The sequence below is a fragment of the Capra hircus genome, chromosome 4 (assembly GCF_001704415.2).
Source record: "Capra hircus breed San Clemente chromosome 4, ASM170441v1, whole genome shotgun sequence".
NCBI classification, from domain to species: Eukaryota; Metazoa; Chordata; class Mammalia; order Artiodactyla; family Bovidae; genus Capra; species Capra hircus.
Genome location: NC_030811.1, coordinates 33,097,689 through 33,121,627, shown reverse-complemented (window position 1 = coordinate 33,121,627; position 23,939 = coordinate 33,097,689). Strand labels below are relative to the sequence as shown.

Below are 23,939 nucleotides of genomic sequence, written 5' to 3'. Positions count from 1 at the left end.
AAAAACAAATCCAAGCTCTGGAGACCAAAGAACAATGTCTGAGGTCTTTTATTAAGTAATCTTGCCTAAATCTCAATCTTCTTGTCTATAAAATAAATTCATTATATCATCTGCCCTTGTGGGTTCAAAGGATTATGGTAGAGATTTAAGACAACAAGATCAGTAAATTACAACTAGCTTTATATTTTAGGAAGGTGGCTTCAATTTGGTGAAACAAAGTAGAAAGCAATTAAACATCTATTTACCAAAAGACATTATATTTTGAGGGTTTTTTTTTTTATTCCAATCCCACTGGCTTCAATTCCTTCCTTCTTCATGCTTTTTCTACCTTATCAACATTTCTGATGGAATCAGTAGGGTCCCCTTAAAGAGAAGCTGCTGGTGTGCGTCACTGACCTCGCTCCTCTGACTCAGCTCTGAGGTTATACAAACACATTCTTCTCCACAGACATGAACTTGAGAACACACCCTAGGCTCTCCCTCCTACTCTGGAACCCTCTGGAAATTCATCTAAATTATCACATATCCAGGCAGACCCTTGATGAAGAACTTGGGACAGTGTGAACAGCTCAGGTACAATCTAAATACAAGGAGACAACTCAGAAATGCAGATCACAGGTCCAGAGTCCTGCCCACAGTGCACATCTCTCTGGATTCTCTCTCAGCCTCAGTTCTTCAAGAAAAGCAATGTCATTCTAGACAGCTTCCAACACAGGCTAGGATTTGAGGGAAAGCATTTTTCCCCGAGGTTTTCCCAATGGCTCAGTGATTAAGAATCTGCCTGAACTGCAGGAGATTCAAGTTCAGTCTCTGGGTCTGCAAGAGCCCCTGGAGAAGGAAATGGCAATCCACTCCAATATTCTTGCCTGGAGAATCCCACAGACAGAGGGACCTGGTGGGCTACAGTCCCTGGGGTCGCAGAAAGAGCTGAACATTACTGTGACTAAGCAACAATTTTTCTTCCTAAAGCTACTTGATTTCTAGCCAATAAATTCCACATTTGAATCTCTGGAATCATGTTGTGACTCTCCAGGTATGCAGAGGATAGTAACAAGGTGTGTTGTCCTTTCAACCTCTGCCCTCTGAATTTAACTCTTTAGCCCCTAATTCATATCATCATCCCATGTCTTCATCTGGAGAATCCTTCTCATGCATCTCTTGGCTTGGCTCTCAAAATATATTACTATTTCTGTTACCCAACTTCTCTTTTCTCTGTTTTTCTATTTCTCTCCAATTTCTCAATGATTTCTCTACTTTTTAGTTGAATAGACATTTAGATAAATACAACATTAGCTGTCTTAAAACTTACATATTAATAAATATATTTTTCTTTGAAAAACACAAAACTTCAATTGTCAAATGCAGTGTGGGACAGATCTGGTAAAATTCACTGTCTTGATTTGGGAGGTGGTTATATAGGGTGTACACACATTTATCAAGATGTAAACTAAAGATCTATGTACTTTGCTATATACATGTTGTGCCTTAATTTTTAAAATGAAAAAATCCCCAAGAGAGGACTCTTCAGAGAGACAGAGACAGAATCAGAGGGAAAAGGGGAGAAAGGAGAGTAAGTCTCCTTTATTATGTTTGAATAAAACATATTCAAAGTTTTCATTTCGCAGAAGAGAAAAGGAAAAAAAAATCTTATTCTCAGACCCAAAGCATTATAATCTCAAGTCTCTTTTAAGGGACTAGAATTTTACTTTTACCACTGAAGTAAATTAATGCATCTATTTATTAGAAAATGATTTAGACAAAGAGTCCTCAGTATTAAAAACAAACACAGCTTTTGTTTGAAATCTGTTTCCGTTCACAGAAACACAGTGTATAAATAAAAGTAAATAAAATATTGTATTTGATGTATCCTGAGACTCTGCACTACAAACCTCAAATTATATTTTTCACCCATTCAAATATTAGTTGACACCACTGTGGGCCAAACACTGTGCCAGATACTTTGGGATATATCACATGATTTTTCAGGAAGACGGTCTTCTCTCTGATTATATTATGCTTAGCGCAATATTAAACTTCTAAGCCTGGCAGTTTGAGAAATTTGGGAATTGTTTTAAGAATAATCTACAAAAGTTACCATTGAATTTAAATATCTCATATAAAGATGGATATATAAAATAAATAATATTCTCCATTTAGATAATACGCATTCAGGAATCTGAGCTTAAGAGATATGCATGGATAAAATTACACTGGCTTTATCTATACAAAACTTTCAGCTTACAGAAATCTAAGTACAGAAAGAAATGTGGTACAGTATATCAAAGTCAACAGTTTACCTTTGCCATTTTCTCAGCCAACTGCAAACGGCCATCAAGTTCCCTTCTGATCTGGGCTGCTTGTTCATCTGCATTATCCAACTTAAAAATAAAACAGAAAACCACATGTACATGATTACTTAATGGCAGTGACCTACAGATTAAAGAAACACTAAAATGACTCTAAAAAAACTTTATAAGTCTTCTCAGCTACCTATTGAGAACACAGAAAAAATTGTTTAATTAGATTGACAGCATAATTAAATTTCTTAGACACTTTTGACTATGATTTGCTCACACCAAAAAAAAGGTAATAAATCTCTAAGGTTAATAGTTCAGTTTACCAAAAACTCTAATTATAATAATCCTTTGCCAAATGTATCCCCAACATATCTAAGGCAAGAAATCCTGGTATCCTTGAGGACGCATGAAGTTGTCATTAAGTTTATTCAGTTCAGTTCATTCTTCCGCCTCCATTAAGAAAAGATTCAGCTCATTCTTCCGCCTCCATTAACGTCAGTCCTAAATAGTTCCAAACAGATAAATCTCTTGTTCTTTCAAATTCCCAGAATGCATTTCCAGAGAGTGAGATACTAAGGTTTCATTATTTTCCTTGTTCTTTCAAAAAATATTTCCTTTGGTTGTATAATAAGTTTCTCTTAGTGCTAAACTATCAAAGTACTATTTGACTGACTGCTATCACTTTCTACCATTTAAATCTTTATATGCTCCTCATTCTAGCACCAACAGGCTCATACTGCCAAGAAATCCTTTTACAGGCTGGCACCACATTAGAATCCCATTCTCTCATTCTAAATTTGATTGAAAGCTTAGCATGTTAGCCTCATTTTTAAAGATATTTCCATCTACATGGAAAATAACTTCTCCACTGAAATAATCCTTAACTTTTTTCTATTACTTCCTTTAACTTTTCCTCATGATTCCTTCTAATTCTTTATTGGTTCCTTATAAAATCTCTTCCTGTGAGCCATGCACAGTGTGGGAGGCACTGTGTGCATGACAGACATAGAGCAGACTGATGCTTCTCTCCATTTTAATTCCTTCCCCTCTCTCACTTCCATCATCAAGAAGCCTAGACCTCACAACACAACCATACTTTAGTAAAAGTCCATCTAAAAATTGGATTAGTACTGAGGACAACATTAGACATCCGGGATAATACAGACTAACTTGTCCATTTGCTGAAGAACTGCATATAAACCACGCTACACTGAAAAAAGAAAGGCCTTAAAAAGAAAAATTCTGAAAAAAAATGAGTAGGTCAGTAGGATGGTCCTGTCAGAAGGCACTATATGAAAAGTCAAGGAGAAGGAAAGATGCTCTAGGAAGAGGGCACCAAACATCTGGATGAGATCAGACACTGGTGTGGGGATCGGGGAAGGGGAGAAAAGGGAAGGGTAATGAGAGGTGGGGCTGGAGAGAGAGGCAGGGCTTCTTTAAACACCTGAGCCAAATGAAGGAGTTTGGAATTGGTTCTTAATGCATTGGAAATTCACAAAAAGATTTTAAGCAGAACTTCATAATGGTCACTGTGTCTGTCTCCATCAAAAACAACAGGTGAGATGGACATAAAGGTTTCTATCTGTTTGTCCATTCATCTATCTAATTTGTTTATTTAACAGACAGATCTGGGGTTACCTTTCTGAAAAATGTTTCTAAGTTGATTTTAAAAAACTAAAGTTCATTTAAAAATGAGATTAACAATAGAATTTCCCTAAACTAAATCCTTGCTATAAAGGAGTTTCTATGTCATCTCAAAAATGAATATACTTTTTATTTAAACTAATATTCATAATTAAACAAGTTTCTCTTCACTGTCTAAAGTCAAAATGATTTACCTTAAAAACTAATATAATTATTATGGAAAAGAAAATGTGATAAATGTCTATTCCAGGTAAACAAAATCATGGTCCTAAAAACAAAAATTTTGTTTAAGAACAAAATTAAAATTAAAAACAAAATTTTATTTAACTACAGTAGCTCAAATACAGTAAACATAATATGAGATATCTTCTCTTCTTTACTTAAATGCTGATAAATATTTTTCCACAAAGAAACAAAATGGTTACTCGCATGTAAAGAGTAAGAGTCCTACCAAGAAATAGCATTTAACATCTTAAAATCTTAGACATTCTTCAAATTTCACCACAAAATATTACTTAACATCTTTATCTCTATCTTTATATTAACATCTCTTAACTAATTTTAAATGGAGTTGTTTGAGTCACTTCTGGGGTTTATCAGTGCTTTCTGCGAGTTTTCTATTACTTTTAAAAAATATTAATGCCTTGGGACTTCCCTGGTGGTCCAGCGGTTAAGAGTACACCCTGCAATGCAGGGGACCCTGGTTCGATTCCTGGTTGGGAAACTAAGATCCCGCATGCCACAACTACTGAGAGAGTCCCTGCACCCCAATGAAAGACCCTATGTAACACAATGAAGATCACGTGTGCTGCAACTAAGACCCGATGGAGCCAAATAAATACAATCAAAAAAATACTAATGCCTTAACTGCATCTGTCTGAAAAAACACAAAGAAAAGCAGAGCACTGCTATGGTGTCTTTTAATAGCAGTCTCTCAGAGACAGGATATTAACTTTGATGACTATAGTGTTATTTTGTGAAACTAGAAAAACATATTTCCAAACGTTTAAAAAAAAACAGGAAAAGCTAATACAATAAAGACAACACATGTTAGAAAGAATTCTAGGAGGTATTAATAAATCAGCTGGTTGACTTTTCAAAATAAGAATTTTAGTTTACCATTCCATGTCCCATATGGTTTGTCTTCTTTTGAGTATTATCTTTGTTTTTCATAACATGAAAGTCTATATAATTTTTATGAATCTTTTTTAAAGACTGATTTCTCAGTTGGGATAACTGTAGTTTCACGTGTAGTTGTAAGAAATAATTGAGAGATATCCACTGTATTGCCCAGTTTCCCCCATGGTAGCATCTTATAAAACCAGATCATCATATACAACCAGAATACTGACTGACACGGTTATCCAGCGTATTCCAGTTTCCTTAGTTTCATGCACACGTATCTGTGTGTATTGACTTCTATGCAATTTATCATGCGTCTAGGTTTGTACAGTCATCATCACTGTCAAGGCACTGATCAGCTTTAACACCATATTCTGCCCTTTTATAAACACATCCACCTCCCCCCACCCAATCCTGGACTGTTTAGCTTCAACAATGTACCTCATTTTCAGAATTTTCAAAACTAAATTTAATAAGGCAACAAATTTCCTTTTAATTTCCATTATTACATTGGAGATGTTCTCCCATGAGAAATTAACATTTATTAACACTGCACTGGGGCCACAGACCACTTTAATCTACATATTCACTTCTTTGGTCCTTTCCTCAAAGCCCATAGCCATAAATAGCTATCTATTCACTGATAACCCTCAAGTATGTATAACTCCAACCTCTCACCAGGGTCCCAGTCTTTTATTTTCAACTGCCTTCCAGACTTTATTTTCTTGGACTCCAAAATCACTGAAGATGGTGACTGCAGCCATAAAATTAAAAGATGCTTGCTCCTTGGAAAAAAAGCTAGACAGTGTATTAAAAAAAAAGCTAGACAGTGTATTAAAAAGCAGAGACATCACTTTGCTGACAAAGGTTAGTATAATAAAAGCTATGGTTTTTCCAGTAGTCATGTACAGATGTGAGAGTTGGACCATAAAGAAGGCTGAGTGCTGAAGAACTGATGCTTTTGAACTGTGGTGCTGGAGAAGACTCTTGAGAATCCCTTGGACTGCAAGGAGATCAAACCAGCCAACTCACTGGAAAAGACACTGATGCTGGGAAAGATCGAGGGTAGGAGGAGAAGGGGGCAACAGAGATGAGATGGTTGGATGGTATCATTGACTCAGTATACATGAATTTGAGGAAACTCCAAGGAAATAGTGAAGGACAGGGAGGCCTGGTGTGCTGCAGTCCATGGGGTCGTAAAGAGTTAGACGTGACTGAGCAACTCAACCATCACCTACCATTTCAATTTGCATGAAGACAAGACACACTGCATTTAACATACCTCAAACTGAATCTTGCTTTCCAGCTTCCCACCCCAATCACTCCTTTCATGAGTAATGCCATGTCGTATAATTGGCATGCCTAATTACCATGTGTTCAAGCCCAAAGTCGACGTGTTGTTTGTGACGTCTCTTTCCTTCACAACCCACAACCATTCAACTACAGTCATGTAGTGAAACCTAGAATCACTTCAAGTCCATTTCAGTTGGCCAATACAGTTGTATACATCATTATGATGAGAAAAACTATTTTTCTTTTCTGAAAACTTGGTTTTACACACCATCTCCTGTCCTCCTTCTCTTCAAACAAAAAAGCAGAAAAAAAGCCCAAACAGATACTTCAGTAGATGTGGAACATCACACTTTTAAATGCTGGTGAGGCATCCATCTCTAGCGTCTGATTTGGGCTCTCAGATCAAGACAATGAGGATAATTTGTGGAGTGTGGAGTTGGTGGCTGGGGCCAAAGACAAGTCTTCAGTACACAAAGACATCTTTTAATTTCATTTTCTTTTTCTTTAGATTCCTGATTTCAATGCTTTATATGACAACTGACTACTTATACCTCACTGATGTCTTTTCCTGGTATGGAATATTCTTCAGGTCTTTACAGAGGGTCATTTAACCCTGACCATAAAAGATTCCCATACATATATTGACTCTGTGCAACACCTTCAGTGTCTATCATACAGAACATTTTACAGCTTCAATATTCAAAATATTTCACTGTCTTGACAAATATTTAGTACTTTTATTTTCTTTCTGTTCATTACATGGGAATTACTGTTTCTACATTCAGAATTCTCTTGGCTAAGATGTTCCTAACCTGGACCACCAGGAGTCTGAACCATCCAAGTTGGGAACAAAATTTGGAGAGGTATGCATTTGTTTCCTTCAGGAATTGTCTGAATTTTAGAGTTTACCCAAAGGGGTAGTTAACTTAAAAGACATAAAGAACCACGGCTCTAGGAGAATCTCCTTCATAGAAGTCTCATCATGTAAGAATTGAATCGCCAGTCTATGTCTGATGCAGGATACAGTATGCTTGGAGCTGGTGCATGGGGATGACCCAGAGAGATGTTATGGGGAGGGAGGTGGGAGGGGGGTTCATGTTTGGGAACGCATGTAAGAATTAAAGATTTTAAAAAAATAAAAAAAAAGAAGTCTCTATTCATTTGTTCTAGAAGAGGCTGCATGACTTTTCAAACATAAGCAATAGAAAATGGTCACCTCATACGTACACATTATCAATCTTACCCTTTCAGAGATGTGTTAAATTCTTCGTGAAAGGACATTGGCTCTGGAAATGACATAAGCTCTGAAAAATGCTGACTGAATGATCCACGGACTACTTTACCAACTGTTGTTTCTTCTACATCTACTATACAGCAAGTACTACTGAAGGCTCTTCAGTAGCTACAGAAGTAGAGGCTTTCTACGAGTTCACATTTCATATAGAAAACAGTTTAAAAAAAAGAGTATTTAAAACAGAATAGAATGGCCACAAGAAACTACTGATCAAGGAATTCAGTGATGGAAGATATGTCTTTCCTGGTTGATAATATCCAAAAGGATTGCCGCCATGGAAATGCAGGTCAGGAAGCAACAGTCAGAACAGATACAGAACTGAACATGGAACATAGAACTGGACATGGAACAACAGACTGGTTCCAAATAGGAAAAGGAGTACGTCAAGGCTGTATATTGTCACCCTGCTTATTTAACTTATATGCAGAATACATCATGAGAAATGCTGGACTGAAAGAAGCACAAGATGGAATCAAGATCACCAGGAGAAATATCAATAACCTCAGATATGAAGATGACACCACTCTTATGGCAGAAAGTGAAAAGGAATTAAAAAGCCTCTTGATGAAAGTGAAAGAGGAGAGCGAAAAAGTTGGCTTAAAGCTCAACATTCAGAAAACTAAGATCATGGCATCTGGTCCCATCACTTCCTGGGAAATAGATGGGGAAACAGTGTCAGACTTTATTTTTTTGGGCTCCCAAATCACTGCAGATGGTGACTGCAGCCATGAAATTAAAAGATGCTTACTCCTTGGAAGGAAAGTTATGACCAATCTAGATAGCATATAAAAAGCAGAGACATTATTTTGCAACAAAGGTCCATCTAGTCAAGGCTATGGTTTTTCCAGTGGTCATGTATGGATGTGAGAATTGGACTGTGAAGAAAGCTGAGTGCCAAAGAATTGATGCTTTTGAACTGTGGTGTTGGAAAAGACTCTTGAGAGTCCCTTGGACTGCAAGGAGATCCAACCAGTCCATCCTAAAGGAGATCAGTCCTGGGTGTCCTTTGGAAGGAATGATGCTAAAGCTGAAACTCCAATACTTTGGCCAGCTCATGTGAAGAGTTGACTCATTGGAAAAGACTCTGATGCTGGGAGGGATTGGGGGCAGGAGGAGAAGGGGATGACAGAGGATGAGATGGCTGAATGGCATCACCAACTTCATGGACATGAGTCTGAGTGAACTCCGGGAGTTGGTGATGGACAGGGAGGCCTGGCATGCTGCAATTCATGGGGTCGCAAGAGTCAGACACGACTGAGCGACTGAACTGAACTGAACAATGGAAACATTAAAAAATGAACTTTGAGGAATAGAAAACATGGATTAGTCTTGACTTGCATCTCTCAAATTCTGGGCTGTCTGGGGCCCAGTCCTCTCAAGTTCCACTGAAGCAGTTTGAGAAGAGGTCCTACAAATCAACAAATCTCCCTTTGCAGAAGTCCACAGGAAGATGCAAAGACTTCACTGGAAGACAACTATTTTATAGGTAAGAAAAGTTTAAACAGCATGAGAATAATCTTACCAAGTTTCACCCAACAGCTTCATTTTATAGTATTAATATGTGATATCATTCTAATGCTTTAAAAGCTGCAAACATCAAACATTTGAATTCATTAAATTTGCTCATATCTTCAAGGGAAAAAAAAGTCTTTTATAAAAAGTACTTTTCATAGCACTGTTTAGCATCATTGCCCTCTATGATTAATCTATTTTCGAGAGCCAGGATAATTGTCTTCACATTAATATTGTCAATCACTAAGAAAGAAGGATTAATAGCTGTGTTTTTCCATAATGATGTCTTATACGTGCTAACCCTAGTCAGTCGTGCCCTTCTTTCTCCCACTGGAAAAAAATGTTTTTTCTGAGTCCCCAGTCAAATTATGGCACATCTCTTTTCAAACAAATTATGTTATTTTCTTGTAATATTCATCTTGATCGTTTAGCATGAAAAATACAGGTAGACTAGGATTTGCACTGCTATATACACTTAATGTTTTCTCTGAGATTAATTCTTTCTATTTATATTATCTATATATCTGGAGATATATTGGCATCCCATCCCTGGAGAGAAGTAATTGGCAAAATCATAAGACTGATTCCAAAAGAACACTCTACCTAACAATTTATTATATGATTTTCCTTTTTATTTCTGTTTTTTTCATATAATTTTCTAATAGCCCAATGATTTATTTGACAGTGCCAAATATGCATGGATTTTGTAACATAGCTGAAAAACCCTGATCAAAAGTTGAAGTATTAGCAAATTCATTAACTTTATCAACAGATCTGTTAATTTTCTGCCATTACTTAATCAAATTACTTATCGTGAAGATGATATGCTACTCCACCTCACTGATTGCTCCTGCTCTGTTTTCTTTCATTCTCTTCACCCCTTCATTCTCTCAGCCCTTAAGCACACACAGTTGGTTCTTAGCTATTGTCTGTAGTTGTTTCTCAATTTCTCAAGTTGTGTTTCAGCTGTTGCAAGTTAGCACATAGCTCTGCCCTCTCTCCCAAGTCCCAGCTCTCATCTTCCATTGACAGCAAGGTCTTTACTTTCAGGCCTCCAGCAATGGCCTGAACTAAGCCTGAATTGCCCTTCTTTACAGTCTATGCTTTATCACGGCTCCCCTGCTTCTGCACATGATTCTCACTACCGTTGATCAGGCTAACAGCTTAGAAGAGGAGGAGGAATAAAGGGCAGGTGCTGGAAGGATGGGAGTAAGTGAACAGGGACAAACGGATATGAATGAAACAATGATACCCAGATAGCTTGGCTTAGTTTTCAGGTCCACCATATCTTGTACCAATCTCACTTTTTAACCTCCCAGACAGTTACATTACCTATACAAATTAGTTTGCCCATTATACACAAAACATACATTTCCCAATCATGTATTTTGCTTGTGTTTCTCCTGCCTGGGATGCTCTTCTTACCTTCGCTGCCCAGATCAATCTCCAGATCTTCTGCGAAGATGACCTACCTACCTACTGAGTAACAAAGCAGGAATTGCCTGATGACATCTCCTCATAGTTGTCTTCTAATTGTTCAGCTTCTCAGGCATTTATGAACTCTACCTCACACTGCAACATATGACCCTTGTTAGCTCATCCTATCACCCTGACAAGAGGCCTAAACCAATCCATCTCCAATGGTGGGATTCACTTAACTACTCCCAGTTTTGACGTACAATAAATACAGAGAATAATACCACCTGTATTTGTAAGGTTTTTGGACCCTAATATCCCTCCAGATTGACTCATCTTTCATGAAGCACCCTCCTTCAAAAAAACAACAACAACAACAACAAATCTTCCTCCCTGCTATTCTGATCATTGACAATTAGCCAGCAACTACAAGGTAACTAAAATTCTTTGTGCAATTTCATACAACAAAAAGAATGTAAGAAAATGAAGTTATTCCCATACTCTGGAGAGCAATCCATTGCCTGTATGATGTTATGTATGAATCAGGTACCACTCTCTTGCTAGAGGCAAAGCTTTTAGAGAACACTCTTATATCTACTTTCTAAATTATGTATAAGGAACCTGACTAAGAAACAGCAGTTCTGCCACGGATTCTTGTAGCACAGTTCTAAGAGTCTTAAAAATGAATTTCCCAAACTACACTTCCCTGTCATTACTACTTAAAAGTAGAAGAAAGATGAATGAGTTAATTAGATATAAATTGCCCTATGTGATCTGAACTAAACTATATTAAATAATGGATCAAAAAGTTCAAAAGTAAGAATATAAGAAATTTAACCTCAAACATAAAAACCAGAGGACTCTGATAGCCTGGAGAATAGTCATATATATTCTCTAAAATGGTAGCTAGAACTTCGTAAATTTTTACACATCGTGAAATTTTCTTTAGTATTCCATTTGGCATTAATATTTTCTCTTCTAGACAGAAGTCATGAGCTCACATTTTCAAGCAATTATTTACGAACTACACTTCCCTCAATAAGATAAGTAAATATACATTCACATTAATGAAATAACAATGAAATAGATTTTAGCACTAAGTAAAATAACACAGACACTATCAGCGATTTTAGAGAACTCTGCAGTGCAGTTTATAACTTTAGTCTCACCAGGACTAATAAGAGTAAATTTATACAGCACTCTATGTCAGAAACCATTCTAAGCATTTGTAAACATTACTGCATTGAAACCTCAGAGCAACCATATGGAATAGTTCTTATCATTATCCCAGTCTAATGATGAAAAATCTGAAGCACAGATAGGTTTAAGCAGTTTTCTAGGGTAAAGATCACACAATTAATACTTGGAAAGGCCAGGGTCTGAATCTTACAGTTTGACCTGAGGGTTAAACATAACCACCATTTACTCCTTTACAACACCTCACCCCCAGCTTTCACTCTGTTGGTCACCTGCCATGAGTCCCCCAACAGGAAATACATGAAATATTACAGTATAATTAGTGGTACAAAGAGTCAAATATTTTAATATGTTCAGGTTGTTACAATGCAATAAAAGAGGTGTGTATGGCTATGTTAGCTTCCCTGGTGGCTCAGAGATAAGAAAACCTTCTTAAGTGAACAGTGCAAAGAAATGGAGGAAAACAACAGAATGGTAATATTTTTTCAAGAAAATTAGATACCAAGGGAACATTTCATGCACAGATGGCCACAATAAAGGACAGAAACAGCAAGGATCTAACAGAAGCAGAAGAGATTAAGAAGAAATGGCAAGTACAAAAAAGGTCTTAATAACCCAGATAACTACTGTGGTGTGATCACTCACCTAGAGCCAGTCATCCTGAAGTGTGACGTCAAGTGAACCTTAGGAAGCATTACTACAAACAAAGCTAGTGGAGGTGATGGAATTCTAGCTGAGCTATTTCAAATTCTAAAAGATGATGCTGTTAAAGTGCTTCACTCCATATGCCAGCAAATCTGGAAAACTCAACAGTGGCCACAGGACTGGGAAAAGTCAGTTTTCATTCCAATCCCAAAGAAGGGCAATGCCAAAAAATATTGAAAGTACCACATGATTGCACTCATTTCACACATAGCAAGGTCATGTTTAAAATCCTGTAAACCAGGCTTCAACAGTATGTAAACCAAGAACTTCCATATGTACAAGCTGGATTTAGAAAAGGCAGAGGAACCAGAGATCAAATTGCCAACATCCGTTGGATCGTTGAAAAGGCACGAGAGTTCCAGAAAAGACATCTACTTCTGCTTCATTGACTATGCTAAATCCTTTGACTGTGTGTATCAGAACAAACTGTGGAAAATTGGTAAAGAGATGGGAATACCAGACCACTTTACTTGCCACTGAAAAACTTGTAAATGCAGGTAAAGAAGCAACAGTTAGAACTGGACTTGGAACAATGGACCGGTTCAAAATTGGGAAAGGAGTACATCAAGACTGTATATTGTCACCCTATCGTTTAACTTATATGCAGAGTTTATCATGAAAAATGCTGGGCTGGATGAATCACAAGCTGGAATCAAGACTGCCAGGAGAAATATCAACAACCTCAGATAGGCAGATGACACCACTTTAATGGCAGAAAGCAAAGAGGAACTAAAGAGCCTCTTCATGAGGCTGAAAGTTGAGAGTGAAAAAGCTAGCTTAAAACTCAACATTTGAAAACTAAGATCATGGCAACCAGTCCTATCACTTCATGGCAAATAGATGGGGCAAACGTGGAAACAGTGACAGGCTTTATTTTTTGGGGCTCCAAAATCACTGCAGATGGTGACTGCAGCCATAAAATTAAAAGACATTTGCTCCTTGGAAGAAAAGCTATGATAAACCTAAACAGTGTATTTAAAAAGCAGAGACATTACTTTGCCAACAAAGTCTGTCTAGTCAAAGGCATGGTTTTTCCAGTAGTCATGTATGGATGTGAGATTTGGATCATATAGAAGGCTAAGCACTGAAGAATTGATGCTTTTGAACTGTGGTGTTGGAGAAGATTCTTGAGCATCCCTTGGACTGTAAGCAAATCAAACCATTCAATCCTAAAGGAAATCAACCCTGAATTCTCATTGGAAGGAATGATGCTGAAGCTGAAACTCCAATACTTTGGTCCCTTGGTGAGAAGAGCTGACTCATTGGAAACAACCCTGATGCTAGGAAAGATTGAGGGCAGGAGGATGAGATGGTTGGATGGCATCACGACTCAATGGACATGAGCTTGAACAAATTCTGGGAGATAATGAAGGACAGGGAAGCCTGGTATGCTGCAGTCCACGGGGTTGCAAAGAGTCAGACACAACAATGACTGAACAACAATTGGTGGCTCAGACAGTAAAGAATTTGCCAATAATGCAGCAGACCTGGGTCTGATCCCTGGGTCAGGAAGATCCCCTGGAAAAGGGAATGGCTACCTACTCCAGCAGTCTTGCCTGGAAAATTCCATGGCCTGAACAGACCAGCAGGATACAATCCATGGGGTCGCAAAGAGTCGGACAGGACTAAGCAACTAACACTAATACACATGAGTATGATAGGGAACTGTATATTCCTCATGGAATTTCCCCACCTCTTGTGATATTTAAGAAAAGTGAGTGAGGGCAAGATTTGTGGAAGTGGAATTTGTCTTGCATTTTCAAGAATGGAGAAGAAGGATTCCAAGTGAAAAGAGTAAAGTGAGACAAAATGAAAAGTCAAGACAATACAGGGTGTTAATGAGGAACAGGGAGTGACTTGGCTTACCTTGCACAGGAGATATGTAAAGAATAGTTACAGGGGGAGAACCTGGGAAAGAATCTAAGAAAGCCAGGTGGGGGCCAGACTGAACACCACAGATGTTGAACGCTTAGCCAAGGGGTGAATCTCATTCTGCTCATAGTCACCGTATTTTTTTCCCTATTCAAAGCTGGGTCACGAAGAGAACAGGATGGTGAAAAGTGAAAGTTGCTCAGTCATGTCCAACTCTGCTACACCACGGACTGTTGTTCACCAGCCTCCTCTGTCCGTGGGATTCTCCAGGCAAGAATACTGGAGGGGGTTGCCATTTCTTTCTCCAGGGGTTTTTCATGATCCAGGGATTGAACTTGGGTCTCCTGCATTGCAGGCAGATTCTTTACTGTCTGAGCCATGGGTTATGATGAAAACAGGATGACACTTCAATAATATTAATCTGGCAAAAAGATACATAGGATTGGAAGAGGGAAGCAGGTGAAAGGTTACTATCATGCTACATATGAGAGGTACTGAAGCTTCCAGCTATGGGGATGGATGTAGACAGGAACAGATAATACAACAGAGAGAGAAAGTAATAGTGCCAGTCTATTGTCTGGACTGAAGGCAGTAAAAAAGGAACAGCTCCTGGTTATGAGTTGGAAAGATGAATATACATAAGTAGAACCAGGTTTGAGATCAGAAAAAAATAGCATTTCGAACCTACCGATTTTGAGAAGTTTCAGATAGAGAAGTCTGCCACAAAAAGAGTAGAAAGAAGAGCCGATCCATGTGAACAGGGTGAAAGAAAGTGATATTCAAAATAAGCATAGTGAAATTTAAAAAAAAAAATCAATGCAATGCTTTTCAGTGGAACAGTCCTAACAGCATCTGATTTATCAAACAAACAAACAAGCAAGTCTATTTATATCTTTCAAACACTGTTCCTCTTGGTACCATACCATGTACATAGTAAGTTCACAAACGTATGATGAGGCTTCATAAAACAAGATATAAAGGCCATTCATCTGGAGACATTCACATCAGAATCATGGAAACACTTTGCAAATAGGATACGACATCATTTTCATACATTTAAAAAGAGGCCTTTCTATCAGTCTGTAACAAATATTAACAGCTAGAAACATCACTGTTACCCATTACACAAGGAAAATCTTACTAAGATAATGATCAACTGCCCCTGCTCTATCTAAAGTGATACGGGTAAATGGAGGTATTTCATCTGTTTCTGGTCTTAAGCAGAGGATTCAGGATATCATGACCCCAATAATCAGCTAAAAGTGTTAAATTCACAGAATACTCTTTGTAAGCATACATTAATCCCTTTTCTTTAGCTTTTTCAAGTTTCTTTTTTTTTTTTAAGTGCTTTGAAGAACAAGTTTTCCTGACCACCTATCAGAAGAAATCAAGGTTCTGTGGTCCTTATATTTCAAAAAATCTGAAAGCAATAGACAACTAAGAGTCAAGTCTGATGCTATGAGCCAGACACATAGCAAGCACTTGGTAAATTGTTTTTTTTTTTTTTAATAAAATGATTCAATATACTAGATAGCAGGAATTTCTTGACTAATATTCTTCACTGCTAGCTGATTCCCTGAAGTTTTCCTGTTAACACTTCTTTCTTACCTTCCTGGTTCTTCGCTTAATCCTTTCCAATCAGGTTTGCTCCCTAACACTCTAGAAAAGCTTCCCATGTCAACAATGTCTTCCATTTGATAAACTCAGGGGTCACTTTGCTGTCATGTGGCATGGGTAACCAATGTCCTTGAAATGTCTTTCCATGACTTTCCTGACACCACCCTTTCTGGTTTCCTCCTCCATCGCTGGCTCTTTCCCCTTTGTGCAGCCTCTAAATCCTGGTGTCCGCAGGCTTCTGTCCTGGGCCCCCCTTTTTTTGGAGATCCAAACTCTACCAATATGATTTCATCATGTCTCACGACTCAAAATTCTACCTTTATCAAAATGATTTCCAAATCTTTATCTCCAGCTCTGATCTCTTGTTGAAATTTCAGGCTTCAAACTACCACCTACCATCATGGACAAGTAACATTCTGATTTCATCAGGTACACGATGGAATGCTTGATTTTCCCCCCACATATGCCTTCACCTGGAGAAGGAAATGGCAACCCACTCCAGTATTCTTGCCTGGAGAATCCCATGGACAGAGGAGCCTGGTGGGCTACAGTCCACGGGGTTGCAAAGAGTCCACGTGGTCGCAGAGAGTCGGACACGACTGAGCGACTTCACTTTCACTTTCACGCCTTCACCCCACAACATTGCTCCATAGGAAGAGGGACTGCCATATACAGATAGCCTGGATCAGTATGTGAACAGAATGGGTACTATGTTGAAAGAAACCCGAATCAGCGATGCCCCTAAATGTTGTGTCAGATAAATATGGACAATGTAAATGGAAGAGAGCCATTAAAGCATACTATTTTTTCTACAAAATGTGAGGGAGAGGAATAGGTAGATGGTACCCATAGTTCTAGAGAATAGTATGTCTTAAACTGCAGACTCAAGTTGGTCCCATTTTCTGCTTGAATTCCTGGGCTTTCATCGTATCTCTGTTAAGACAAGGGCTTCTCAGGTGGTGCAGTGGTAAAGAATCTGCCTGCCAATGCAGGAAATGTGTGTTTGATTCCTTGGTTGGGAAGATCTCTTGGAGGAAGAAATGGCACCCCTCTCTAGTATTCTTGTCTGGGAAATTCCATGACAGAGGAGCTTGGAGGGCTACAAAGAGAGCATGGGGTTGCAAAGAGATGGACACAACTGAGCATGCACAGGTGCCTTAAGGCAAGCAGGTGGTCGAGTGCTCTGACTCAGATTAAAGCTCCAAGTGCAGGAACAGAGGAGGATTCTGAAGCCTAATACAGGGTATGGATCCAGGAGAATACGAAGAGAAATGCCCAAGTGAAATCCAGTTGTCTAGGAACTTCATAAGCCAACAGAGGAAAACAGGAGCACAGTAGGGCAAGAAGCAGAGCCTCAGACCTACTGGAACTATTAACATGCAGGTCATGTTCCATTTTTGTCTCTAGCGATACTGCCCATGCCCACAGGTCAGGTGAGACAGGGGATGGGCCACAGGCAACCCATTCTTTAGAACACAGAGAGCGATCTTTCCAGAATCCCAACTCGCTCCTGTCATTTCCTTCGCTCACAGACCAACAGTGTTCCCTATTATGTGATAATCCCAAGCTCTTGCAACTAGCATACAAGGTCCTTAATATTCACGTCCTTTCCTAACTCTGTAGCCTCATCTGTTAGTTCAGCAAAACACAAACCCCACAGATGCCAAGCCATTTCATTCTCCTCGTGCCCATGTCGTTTTCCTCCAGCTCGCTAAATTTCTGTGCAGCTTCCAAAATTCAGGAACTGTCCTCCTCAGAGCTTCACTGGAGCTCCAAAAGAGGACTGGGTTTCCATTCTTCCAAATCATTTCTTCTTCTGGGCACACAGCTAGACTGCTTCCCAGCATCCTCTAGAGTTAGATGTGACCATGGCATGAAGTCCTCAAAAGAACTGTCAGGCCAGGGGTCCTTGAGTCTCAGCCATCACATGGGAAAGCTGTTACAAGACAGACACCAGGCCCCACATCCACACGCCTGTTTCACTTAGTCTGAAGTGAGGCCCAGGAATCCAGGGGTTTTTAAAGCTCCTCAGGTCATTCTAACTTGGAGGGCAGGAGCACTAAAGAAATCCATGCAGATCGTCCAGAACCAAATTAAGATACTGCCATCCACGTGCTCACATCCTGCCTCATATAAATAACTGCAGAGACACACTGGTTAATTATACCATTCATCATGTTTTGTTTACATACCTGTCTGCTGACCACACCAAACACTGTGAGGAAAAGAACAAAATCTTGTCATTTTACCTTGAGTGAAAGGATAAAATCTTGTCATTTTTGTATCTTCATTGTTAACTGGTATTTTTAGAAGGAATTCAACAAGCGTTTTTGAGTGTATAAAAGAAATATGTTTATCACATATATTTCATTTTAATTTTGATAGGATATTTTATTAACATATTTTCATGAAAAATTGAGAACACCATTCATATTATACTTGGAACAGTAGATTCATATAATTTTGTTATACATGAATAGATGAAAACAGGTCACAAAGCGCATTGGCAAATACACTTTTCCCTTTTATTACTATTACAAAAATGCCTTATCTCTATAGATTTCTGTTGTCTTATCATTTAAAATAATGTGGAAATATTGGAATAAAATCCTAATTTCGATAGGCTAGATCAAGGTAAAGAAGAAAAGCCTAAAAATAATGCACAGAATGTCTGATGGTAAGCTATATTTTTATCTGATGAGATTTGGGAGAAAGTAAAAACAAATTAAAATATTTTAGGAGAAATCTTACTTAGAAATATTTTTATGTAGCTCCTCTACACATGAGCGAAAGTGACAGTCACTCAATCATGTCCCGACTCTTTGTGACCCCTTGGACTATAGCCTACCAGGCTCCTCTGTCCATGGGGATTCTGCAGGTAAGAATACTGGAGTGGGTTGCCGTTCCCTTCTCCAGGGGATCTTCCCAACCCAGGGATTGAACCTGGGTCTCCCTCATTGGAGGCAGATTCTTTACCATCTGATTGTATCTTTACCATACATAGAGGCCAAAGATCAGAAAAAAATAATAATAATACAAAGTCAAATGAAGCAACACTGATAAAAGCTATACATTGATTTAAGAATATAACAGTGGTATTCACAATTTTAAAACCTTAATTTTTAGAGAAGAAATTGATTCAACATTATTAACCAAACTCCAATTCATTTAACTGAAATCAGATTCATCAACTTATATCATGATACCTTCACTTTTAAAAGTGAATATGTATATAAACTTTATACCTATTCCAATTGTTAAATTCAGGATTTCAAAAGTCAGGTATTATAAGATCCAATCAGTCTCAAGGTCTTCCTTCAGTTGCTTCTTGTTGTTTCCTAAAACATGACAATTGCCATTTAATGACATTCACTTGAATATTTCCCTCAAGCATCTAGAGATTTAAAATTACACTCACAAGGAAAGATATACCTTGCTAACAGTCATTTCCTCAACTTTATTTTCCTATCTAGCAATGACTGTTATCAAATGTAATTGTCTCTATAGAATGTGCTTTTCTATTTTTGCCAAAGTAGACAAATTATGATAAAATGTATTACCAGCCACATGCTACTAGTTGAGAAAAAAGATGACAGGGGTGAAAGGCAGATATCAATTTCCTCTGAGAATGCGCATCTCTATTTTCCCTTTACAACCTTGATAGGGGGTCTTCAGAATAGAATGCCTCATTGTTTCTGCACTTTCAAACGAAGACTCTCACAAGGAGAGATGCAAGAGGCATTGCAACTGCCTCTTTTGATTATTTTATTTTTTAATTTCTAGACCTGAAGCACTTAATCTCTAAAGCTGAGAATTTTTAGTGAAAAGAAATCATAAGACTGAACACAATACTTTTTAACTATTCATAAATATTCCTGCTTATTCCTTACAAACATCCAAACAATTCAGGAGTATTACTTAATACAGTTATTAAGAGTCTGCAGGATATAAAGAATTTGGAGGAGAAGTAGGGGGCTGTATTTAAAAAAGAAGATTTCAGTTAACTTTGCTTTGACTCTTAGGTAAACACGGGTGAGACTTTCTCCAGTGAATGGAATGAGATTATGAAAGATTAACTAAGATTGCCTTTGGCAGAAAAGATCAGGATTTAGATGGCTGTAAAATTCAGTTAATTAATCCTCTTAAAATACAGGAGTAGAAGAGGGAGAATGACAGCCTGTATATGGGACTGTGTATTCCACTGCTCAGACTCTGCTTATTTTCATTTAGGAGTGTGTCTCTGCAATCTACAACAGCCTTACCCACAAGTGCTGCTGCTGCTGCTGCTGCTAAGTCGCTTCAGTCGTGTCTGACCCTGTGCGACCCCAGAGATGACATCCCACCAGGCTCTACCATCCCTGGGATTCTCCAGGCAAGAACACCCACGAGTGCTAATATCACCTTAAACCACAGCCCCAACCCCTCCTTATCCTAGTAGCTCCCTGCAGCTCAAGGGTCTGCTTATATCTCCATACCTGCACATGTCCCTCCCTCCCCCAGAATACACAGCATCTCCTTGTCCTCCTGACCCTTTTCCATGGCACACCTGAAGATTACACAGTCCTCCCCAACGTGGCATCTTCAGCCTCAAGAAGGTGTATCAGGGACTGACCACATCACTGAGGCATGTACAGCAGGGCTTTGTTTTTTTTAAAGATTAAAGCTAACAAATAACTAGATGTCATGTCTATGCTCCCATCTGTGTTCCCTACAGGATTACACAGAATGGGTTAACTAATTGATTTGAACAAACCGCACCATCCTTTGTCATATTTTTAAATAATCTTTAAAAAGCATTTCATTTCCGTTCAAAGAAAGGCAGCTGATTCATTACTAGTACCACTTAGGCAACAGTATTTTAATTCAAAAATAGGTGATTAAAAGAATAAAAATTATACCCAAGAATATAAAACACATGGCTTTAATATCTACTAGCTTCATTTTCCCAAAAGTATAACTGTATTTACTTGAAGTGCAGTGCATTTCCTTAGAGTTACCCTGAAATTAAACCTTCTACTGACAGACTAGGCTTCTTTCACCCCCGTTACTTTAATACCCTGATTCAAGTAAACGACGGCTAATGGTGTCAGATTGTGGTATTGTTATGTTGCTCATTGCTGAATGTACCCTTGGCACTCTTTTCCATCTTTTTTCCTTAGCATTTTGTGCTCCAATGCAAATACGATATTCTCAAACCAAAGAATCCAAAATCTGACAGTTTTAATAGCACAATCACTCATCTATGTCATACGTGGGTTGTTCTTAAACGCTTTATTTCTGAGACCCTGTAAATAATTATTCTTTTGATTATCCCTGGTTTCATAACTTAATTGTGATATGTGCTATCTTCTAAATTAGTGCTTTAAGAATTTCTTTTATGCCTGCATTAGTTAAGTTCTTGGCTTTGACTGGAAGTCACAGAAACACCTATGCTTTTTCAGATGATGGCTTCCTATTTTTCCATTCCAGATGCAATTCCCAGGGCTCTGGGACAAGGGTTGCAAAACCATGTGGGGTACTTGCTGGCTGTGTCTCCTCATTCATTTCCCTTCCTTCCCAAGTCCCCAGGCGCTGTCTGGCTGTAGACTTCCTGCATGTCCTAGCAGAAGAGCTTCCTATCCTGAGCTTCTGACCCTGAAGCAACAACACATCTTTGAGATCTCCTAGGAGGACACTCCTAGGAGCATTACTGACTCAATGGACATGAACTTGAGCAAACTCCGGGATATGGTGAAGGTCAGGGAAGCCTGGCGCGCTGCAGTCCATGGGGTCACAATGAACAGGACACGACTGAAAGACTGAACAATAACAAGGAGGATGCTGTTGGCAAAAACAAGGAGTAAGACAACGGTAAATAAATAGAGAAGCAAGAGTCTCAGAGCCTTTCTTGAGACCCAGGAAAAGTATAGAAAATTCCACCAATGTATACCTGGAGCCATGTGCGAGCCACTCAGCTAGCTTTAGACCCTCTCTGCTCCTCCAAGCCCTGCTCTCTGTATTTCTCTCCTCATATCATTCCTTTCCTATACTGGGGCAGGCTATTTTTTGTGGTTTCTATAATCTTTTCTTTTTAAAATTCTGTTGAAAGACAACAAAGGAACAGATAAGATAGATTGGTTCTTGAGGGGAAAAAAAAAGAATCTCAGCTGTTTTTCTCAACAATCCATTTTCCTCATTTCTGAAAAACGATTGTTATTCCAAAGGAAAGCTCTTCACTTATGTATGAGTATTTTTGTAATTTAAGTTCATCAAAAAATCTTTAAGCTTTTCTTTCACATCTTAGAAGTGAAAGGAACTCCAATTTCAGCTCAGACATGTAAAGAGCTTGGAAGACGTCATCCCTCTTGTCCTTACAATAAGAGTTGGAGAAGCTGAAAATCAATGACTTTTCTTCACTTATGGGGTTTTGGGGAAAATCACTAACCTAATATCTGGAAACACAGGCCAAACAGAGAGATACTACATTTGGAGCAGAAGTCAATGGATGTCAGAAATATAAAAACATGTATCTGACAAGTAATTTTTGGCAAATAACTAGAAGCTGAGGGCTTAGAGTGAGAAACACCTGGGGTTGTAACCATAAGGGAGCTTCCATGCTTTCCTGGGCCTTCTTCCAGTAACCTCATCAAATTCTCACAGTAAGGATCCAAGAAGGTTTCACATGTGGACCTGGCAAGGAGAGGGAAAGAGAAGCCATTGTTCTACCTCCCTGATTCTTCTCCCTAACAAACGGGGAGAGACTTGGCTAGAAGAAAACATGGAAAAACAAATCCCAGCTAGAGGAGGAGGCTGCCCTCTCTAATCCTCTGCAGTCTTTCTGTCCTGTCTAAAGGAAATATGATAACAAAAAACCCAGTGTGAACAGGGTCAAGATTTCAAGGAAATACATAGGGATGGTTCAGCTAGAGAAGGCGATAAAGGGATGTAGATAAACAGGAAAAACAATATTCATGGACAAAGGATAGAAACATCTGTGAAGGTTACTGAGCTGAGATACTGTTGTTGTTGTTCCGTCCCTAAGTTGGGTCTAACTCTTTGTGACCCCATGGACTGCAGCGCACCTGGCTTCTCTATCCTCCTCTATTCCCCGGAGTTTCCTCAAATTCATGTCCATTGAGTCACTGATGCGATCCAACTATCTCATCCCCTGTTGCCCCCTTCCTCTTTTTGCCTTCAATCTTTCCCAGAATTGGTGTCTTTTCTTGTGACATAGATCCTCTGAAAGACTGAGACTTTATCAAATGGTAGAACACACTTCTTCTCCCCAAAACCTTACCATACTACCAGTGGCTCCAGAATAAGAGCTGACCATGGCTAAAAGAGCTGCAAGATACACTCTGAAGAGGAATACTTAGGGAAGACCACGTCAAGACAGAGACAAAGACAAGGACACTAGAAGAATTTAAAGCTTCTTATACCTGTGGCTACAACAAACATTAAACCCAACCAACCTCCCAGTCAGACTAACATAAGTGCTGACACTAAAGGCAAATATATCACAGCATTTACTTACCTGATACTACATGTCTGGCTTTCAACAAAATGCTACAAAGCATGTCAAAAGGCAAAAAAGAAAAAAAGAATAATCGGTGGAGATAAATCATGCCTCCAAACCAGATTAAGATGGGGCACATATGTAGTTAACAAACAAGGAATTTAAGTAACTGTAATCCAAAAAAGCAACATGGCTGTCTGAGGACGCCTTATCAATAACTGCAAAGAGAAAGGAAGCTAAAATCAAGGAGAAAAGGAAAGATATACCCATTTGAATGCAGAATTCCAAAGAATAGCAATGAGAAATAAGAAAGCCTTCCTCAGTGATCAAAGAGACAGAGGAAAAAAATAGAATGGGAAAGATAGAGATCTCTTCAAGAAAATTAGAGACACCAAGGGAACATTTCATGCAAAGATGGGCTAAATAAAAGACAGAAATGGTATGGACTTAACAGAAGCACAAGATATTAAGAAGA

General features: G+C 38.6%; 1 protein-coding gene across 19 annotated transcripts in view; it reads right to left on the bottom strand.

Moving 5' to 3' along the window:
* The window catches only part of CADPS2 (calcium dependent secretion activator 2), a 569,431-nt gene that overhangs the window by 335,165 nt on the left and 210,327 nt on the right, over positions 1-23,939 (bottom strand). For all 19 annotated transcript variants that reach the window (XM_018046978.1, XM_013963420.2, XM_013963421.2 and 16 more), the window contains exon 4: positions 2,298-2,378. In XM_018046978.1, the coding sequence (XP_017902467.1) occupies positions 2,298-2,378 (81 nt within the window). The remainder of the gene's footprint in view (positions 1-2,297; positions 2,379-23,939) is intronic.